Here is a 7,529-nt window from a genome sequence, read left to right on the forward strand (position 1 = left end):
ATTGGACAAAGCAGAGGTGTGAACCGTCCAACACAAAGCGGAGGATGGTTGCTTCTGCGAACTCCATTAATTTCTGATAATGGACACCTCCAAGGGTATTAACCCACTTATATCATGGTCACTTAGGAAATAGATAAATATTAAATCAGTTATTAATACTTTAATGTGTTTTCTTTCATCGTTAAAATCGTAGGTTTTCACAAGAAGCGGCTGAGAGAACTATTTCATGTCTCCCGTAGTGACGTGTTGCCAAGGTAACAAGCAGCAACTGTCTTACCGTTACCAGCGTTAACGTTTGAACCCGCACAGTAATTTAGAACAATCAGGCTATTTGGCCAGAATTTATTCATAGGTGTCCTATAACAATTTTAATGGACACCCTGCAGCCAATCAGAATCAAGTATTCACCCAGACCATGGTGTAATTAAATGTAAGAATTTTCGGAAAATCAAATTAACCGTCATTATGGTGTCCAGATAGCTGCATGTCATTAGTATTGCAAGAACTGCAGTTTAAACGTAAGATTAAAGGCTAAATTTTTCATTAGTGATGTTCTTCATGTCGTTGCAGAACAGCTGGTTTGGTTTCCCTTTCCTTCTTTGGTTCCATGCAGTACCGCCTAATATTGACTCAAAAAGAGAGAATTATTTTCTTTTGAACCAAATTGCTTACTCTTTTTTTTTTCTCCGACCATAAAACTTTGGCTTGATTGTTGAATTACAGTCGTGCTCAAAGGTGTCAATTTCAATAGATGAGTCAAACACAAACTGATGAACTGCGGATGACAGACCTTTATCTCTGTCACATCTTCAAGAGAACCCTACTCCTCTATGCTAGATGTCCTGCCAACATCTGTATGAAACAGTGGCAAAAAAGGCAGGAAAACAGTCCCACAGCACGCTTGACAGCTGACACTGTGTTGTTAGGTTTGAATGGAATGGACTCCAAACAGATAGCTCACTTTGTCCCATTTGACCATACATTTTCGTTGCACTTGAAAGTGTCAACTTGTATATACAATTCATACATAAACAGATTAAGTACAATTTATAAAAGCTCTGTCTTTGTAGAATATTTTCGAAGAAAAACCTGCCTTTCATTCAGGTTTTTTTCAGTGTGCATCCAGACAGCCCCGCAGCATCATGCCACCACCACCATGTCTAACAGTTGATACAGTGCACTTTGGTCTGAAAAGCTAAAATTGACTTTTTTGCCAGCAGATAGCTCATCCAACATACATCGTTGCCCCATCCAACATAAAGCTCTTCCCTGTTGTCCCTGTTGGTGTTTGCAGTTTTCAGTCGCGCTTGAAGGTGTCGACTTTAATAAATAAGTGCCGAACAAATGGATTAAGCTACACCCCCCTAAATTAACCTGCCTGTTTAGTTCCTTAAGAAATATCAGTTTCTCCATGAAAGTATTTTAGCAACACTGGTGAAAGATCACAGCAATTGTTTGTCGACGGTGTGCAGCAAACCAGAAGTATGCAGGCGATCAATGCAGGGATCATAATGAACTTTTATTGTTGTGAACCAAGCTTGGCACTTTCATTGCTGGGTTTTCTCTTTAACTCTTTAAAAGGGTTTGGTAAGCTTCTTGATACTGTTAAGAACTAACGACAACAGCATTTCTACATGCTTTTTTTTTTTTTTTTTTTGCACCCTCATGCAAAAGAAATAAAACAGACTGCTGCTTTTGACGTAAGACAACCATCACGGATTGGTTAGCTCAAGTCGTGTCATGACCTGAGTCAGCCCTATAAAATTGAACACAGTGACATGTGTTTTTTTAATTTGTCAGTTGTGCAATACAATAGAAACCAACTGGGGCAGTTTTTTGAGCAATAATGGTGTTTTATGAATTATTTTCAAGGGTTATGATCCTTCTCTTTTTTTCTTTTTTTTCCCCAGCGACGTCTCCCAAACAGGAATCGCATCCCTGCCCTCCACAGGCATGGGCTCCCTGCGAGAGCTAAAGGCGCGCGACACCTGGGCCCTCAAGAAACTGCCGCCCATCAAGGCCTTCAAGCACCTCGCCACCGCAGACCTCACCTACCCGAGCCACTGCTGCGGCTTCAAAAACCTCAAAAAGAGACGAGGGTGAGGGTTTTTTTAACAGATGCTGAAACATTACATTAGGGAAGTGTGGGTTTTACAAGACGTGTGCATGCCTTGCCGGTTGGATGATCCCCCCCCCCCCACACACACACACACACACACACACACACACACACACACTGAGCGGGCTACTGCACTTGTAAACTGTGGATGTTGGCAGGGGTTGAATTAGCTCTCTGATACCTTACCTATAAGTTCTTACAGCGCTGCCGTAATTAGCGTCACTCACTGCTGTTATTGTAGGAAAAAGTTTGAGTCAGATAATGATTCCAAAAACAGAAATCCCTCCTCCTCATCTGTATATATAGCAAGCTGGAAAAACAGACATGCCCACTGAGATCAACAGAAAGTAGCACATAATTGTGAGGTTGAATGAAAATACAAAAAAAAAATATATATATATATATATATATATATATATATATATATATATATATATATATATATATATATATATATATATATATATATACGTAAGGCGTGGCACACATTCCTATTCACCCCTCCTCTTGGATTTCCCTAGATAAAATCCACTGCTACCCACTGTATTCAGAAGTCCACCTGCGGGTAATTTAATCTCAGTTTAAATCTAGCTGTTCTGTGAAGACTTCTAAGGTTTCTTGGAGGACTTTAGGGAACAAACAGCATCATCAAGGCCAAGGAACACGGCAGACAGGTCAGTGAAGGAAGCAGTTGGGGGATTAAAGCAAGATGGGGTGAGAAAACAATATCCCAAGCTCTGAACATCTCACCGAACACGGTTCAATCCATCACCTGAAAAAGAAAAGCGTACAACACCGATGAATTCCCACTGAGACATGATCGTCCACCCAAACAGACATGATGGTCAAGGAGAGCATTGATCAGAGACGCAGCCACCAGGAGAAGGGAGGAGGAACTGGAGATATTCACAGCTCAAGAAAAGATAAAGAAAAGCTTGAGGTGAAAAAGAAATCCCTGTTGCAGTTTGCCACAAGCTATGTAGAGGACACAGCAGCTTTGAAGGTAGTCAGATGAGACTGAAACTGAAGCAAACATTTTTTATGGGACCTAAAACTAACCCTGCACATTGCCCTGAACACACCCTCTCCATGGGAAAACATGGCAGTGGCCGCATCATGCTGTGTCGACGGGTACGACGGAATTGTTTTAATCAGCTAATATTTATGGGTGTCTTCATTTCACATTGTGTAGGCCTAACACAAAAAAAGTCCCAACACAGATCATTGGAGTGTGTGGTTGGTGTAATGCCTGAAAAGAATCTGGAGACCAGATAATTAAACCGACTCAAGAAGTGAATGTTTAAAAGAATTGATTAAAAATAAACTGGTGTTGCTGGAAAAGGAACGTACTGGGATCACTGCGGGAAGAACAGCAGAGTTAGTGGCCAACAACAACAACCCAGTGGTGGTGATAGTGCACTGAATGAAAGCCATCAACCTTCTTAGATGCCAGGAAGTTGCACTGGATCTGGAGATTGATCCCAACAGCTCTGTCTGGCTGATTCAGATCGCTAAGTGACTGATCCCAATATTGATCTAAGGCTAGACAGGGCAAAGGCAATCGGGGAGGTCGTTGTCGGTTCGAGGGTCATGCACAGAGAGACAGTCCACAGGGCAGAAGTTTCCAAAAGGGCTAGACGAGAGGGAAATCTGGGATCCAGGTGAGAGGATCGGTAACGGGAGGCAGACACACACCATGTAGAGGTACCCAAGCGGGGCATAGGCAGGAGACAGGTCCGGGGTCCAGGCTTGGGTCATACACAGAAGGCAGGATAATCTAGAAAGGACAGAAACAGACAGGCCTGGTCGAGAGGCAAGGCAGAAGGTCAGTGCCCAGAGATCAGAAGCCAACAGGAGTATCCAATAGGGACAAGGCAGGCAGGAGAAAAGAGGAATAAGACAGGTCGATAACAGGAGGTCAATACAAGGAACACTGGATGGTCTACTCACACAAATAGCTTTAAAGAATCTGGCAGTTACCAACTGGGAGAGCCAGGAATATATAGTGCTCCTCCCAGGTGGAGCAGCTCATGTAAATAGGGCTGCTGTAGGTGTAACTGCTCAGCCTTGATTGCAGGTGCAGCACAGGGAGCGTGGAGTGATGTCATGGGACTGGACATAGCAGCTTCACAGGCAGGAACTGATAGGAATCATTACAGCTGGAACCTCACAGAATGTGCAAAAGTCCTAAGATTGCTGCATTATTTGGAAAATGATTTCTTGGCTCGGTCTTAAGCGCATCTCCATTTGTGTTTTCCAGCTTTTTGGAGTACATCATCTGTAACCTCACCGCTTTCTATGACCATTATGAAAAGCGGTCGGTGGGACCCCTGAGCATGCCGTCCCTTCAAGAGGATGGCGTCATGGAAACACTCCCAGAGCAGGAGCAGAGAAGCGTAGGTCACGGAGAACTGCAGCAAGACTGGAGTAGAGGAGACTCCCATGGCAGCCTTTACTACCACGCCTACTTTGGAGGCCAGCCAGACCAAGACGTGGGTTTTGGAGAGACCCTCAAAAACCCCCAGGAGGACATCAGCAAAGATTTTGACAGCCGTTATGATTATGTGGTGTGCGAGGAGGGGGGGGAGGTGGCGTGTGCACCGATGCCCGATGAGTTCAATCCCTGTGAGGACATAATGGGGTTTGGCTTCCTGCGGGTGTCTGTGTGGTTCGTGAGCTTGCTGGCTATTTTGGGAAACGTTGTGGTGCTCCTGGTGCTGCTCACCAGCCACTACAAGCTCTCGGTCTCGCGCTTCCTCATGTGTCACCTGGCCTTCGCTGATCTTTGCATGGGAATTTACCTGCTGCTCATCGCCTCCGTGGACCTCCACACCCGCTCTGAGTACTTCAACCACGCCATCGACTGGCAGACGGGCCCCGGCTGCGGACTCGCGGGGTTCTTCACCGTCTTCGCCAGCGAGCTGTCCGTTTACACCCTGACTGTGATCACTCTTGAGAGGTGGTACGCCATCACCTTCGCCATGCGGCTGGACCGCAAGCTCCGTCTACACCACGCGGCAGCCGCGATGGCAGCTGGCTGGATCCTTTGCCTCCTCCTGGCTCTGCTGCCTCTGGTTGGAGTGAGCAGTTACCAGAAGGTCAGCATCTGCCTCCCCATGGACACCCAGTCCACGGCAGCTCAGGTGTACATCTTGTTGGTGTTGGTCCTAAACGTCCTGGCTTTCTTTGTCATCTGTGCTTGCTACTTTAAGATCTACTGCACAGTGCACAACCCTCAGTACCACTCTGGATCCAAGGACACCAACATCGCCAAGCGCATGGCTATCCTCATCTTCACTGACTTCTTGTGTATGGCTCCCATTTCCTTCTACGCCATGTCGGCCGCTCTAAACCGGCCCCTCATCACCGTATCAAACTCCAAGATTTTATTGGTGCTCTTCTACCCCCTCAACTCCTGTGCCAATCCATTCCTGTACGCCATCTTCACAAAGGCCTTCAGAGGGGACATATTCATCCTCCTCAGCAAGGTAGGTCTTTGCCAGCAGCAAGCGCAGCTGTTTAGAGGCCAGACTGTCTCGTCGAAGGGCAGCAGTGGGAATTCTCAGGTGCGGAGGGAAAAGGTTAGGAAAGGCGGGACCATCGGCCGGGAGCAGGTCCCCATCAACCTGAAGAGCTTCTCCAGACAGACCTACCACCAAGGAATCCGCCAGAAGACAAGGATTGATGAGAACCAAGGCCTGGACACGTGAGTTTAACATTAGCTTGAGGAAGCCAAGGAAGGTTTCATTTGGAAGAAGCCATGACATATTTCAGGACAGATCTGTTTAAACGTTAAACAGAGAGCTCCCATCAGCCATCATGAATTCTAATCCAAGTTTTAGTCCTTTGTATTTTAGTAGCATTTCTAGAATAGCACTGAAAGCAAAAGCATGGATAAAAGTTGAAAGTCAACCTGGTTTATCTTCAGCATTGGTCAAGTGACACTTTAATTTGAACCCCTTATTTGAGCCGCGTTGTTTCAGTGTAGGTATCGTCTTCAACTGCCTGCTGGCTCAGTGCCGTTCTACCGTGGAAACGTTGTGACGTTTATTTTTTAACAAAAGGAGAGAAAAAAGTCTGTTTCATTTGTCATAAATATTTACAACTTTGTAGATTACGAAAAACACTATTATAGCAAATGACGATAAAATATAATCTTTTCATGTTTTAATGTCTGCATTTGAGAATTAAACCCAAATGTGATGGTTTCGATTCTGTGCTTTAGTCTGAAGCAGATGAGAATTTTGACTGTACATGTCGGCTCTGGAAACCTGTTTCAGTGACATACAGGTTAATAAAGTACTGGTTGACCTGGTTATGTGTGTGGTTGAATGTTGTGGAATGTGGCCAACTCCCAGCACATATGTGGATTTCCTGCAGTTCCTTCTCTTTCCCTCCGCTGCCCTAAAAACACGCATGTTAGATTCATCGGTGACTATTAGGTGCTGGTCATCAGTTAAAGGAAGGGTTTGATTGCTGTAACACCAATAAATGATTTTTTTCTCTGATTACTGAGACATTTTTGTCAGGTAAAATACAATTTAAATAACAGAAATAATGTTAAATGGAAATCTTCTAGGGACGTGTATAATTTTGATCTTAAAGCTTCTTACATACTCTGTGGGATCCAAGAAATTTGTTCTTGTTCCCGAGGTGGCAAGAACAAGACCAAATTTATCTGGTCTTGTTCTTGTCCAACTGTTCCTCCTTGTGCGTTTAACCATTGTCTATTCACAGTTGGAGTTACTACCTTTCTGCAATCCATAAAGACTCAGAATTATACGTACAGATGTAAATGTATGCGTATGTTCGCCCAAATCAATAGCTGGATAAATATTTGCTGGAAAGTTACAGATAAACCATGTTATTTATCCATTCCAGAACCAGCAATGATGCGTCTTTTTGATCCTTTGCCTGTGGGAAAAGCCCGTTTCAGGTATACAGGTGTTTATTTCAGGTGAAGTTTAAGAATTTGGAGGTTTCATTCTTACAGCCAACTGGCCTGCGCAAAACCCTTGTACCACTGATGGCAAAACAGGCCCTCAGCATGATACTGCCACCACCCTGCTTGAACGTCGGTACAGATCGAAAGCCTCAAATTTGCCTCCAAAGAAATAAATCATTGTCTCATCTGAGCATTAACTAATGCATTTTTAACAGGGCGTCGTTTAGAATTGAATATTTTCCCACATCTTAATCAATAACAACAATCCTGCATGAATGCGTCTGGCTGCCTTCCTGAGGACGTCCTGTAGTCCTGTGTGAGCTGTAGTATTTAACTACAGCTTAAAGTTTCCCCGTACAGCCATGGCGAGGAAACGCTGGGGAAGCACAAACCGACTGTTTGGAGCGGTGGTGGGGAGGTTGGCATGAACTTTAGAGTGCTTTCCTATTTGGGATTAGGTGCAAT

At 44.5% G+C, this 7,529-nt stretch overlaps 1 protein-coding gene across 1 annotated transcript in view; it reads left to right on the forward strand.

Moving 5' to 3' along the window:
• The window catches only part of tshr (thyroid stimulating hormone receptor), a 42,690-nt gene extending 36,261 nt beyond the window's left edge, over nucleotides 1-6,429 (forward strand). Inside the window, exons 9-10 of the mRNA XM_036147670.1 lie at nucleotides 1,911-2,099; nucleotides 4,380-6,429. Coding sequence (XP_036003563.1) covers nucleotides 1,911-2,099; nucleotides 4,380-5,829 — 1,639 coding nt within the window. The 3' untranslated portion in view covers nucleotides 5,830-6,429. The remainder of the gene's footprint in view (nucleotides 1-1,910; nucleotides 2,100-4,379) is intronic.
• The last annotated feature ends 1,100 nt before the right edge of the window (nucleotides 6,430-7,529 follow it).

Source organism: Fundulus heteroclitus, chromosome 15 (assembly GCF_011125445.2).
Source record: "Fundulus heteroclitus isolate FHET01 chromosome 15, MU-UCD_Fhet_4.1, whole genome shotgun sequence".
NCBI classification, from domain to species: Eukaryota; Metazoa; Chordata; class Actinopteri; order Cyprinodontiformes; family Fundulidae; genus Fundulus; species Fundulus heteroclitus.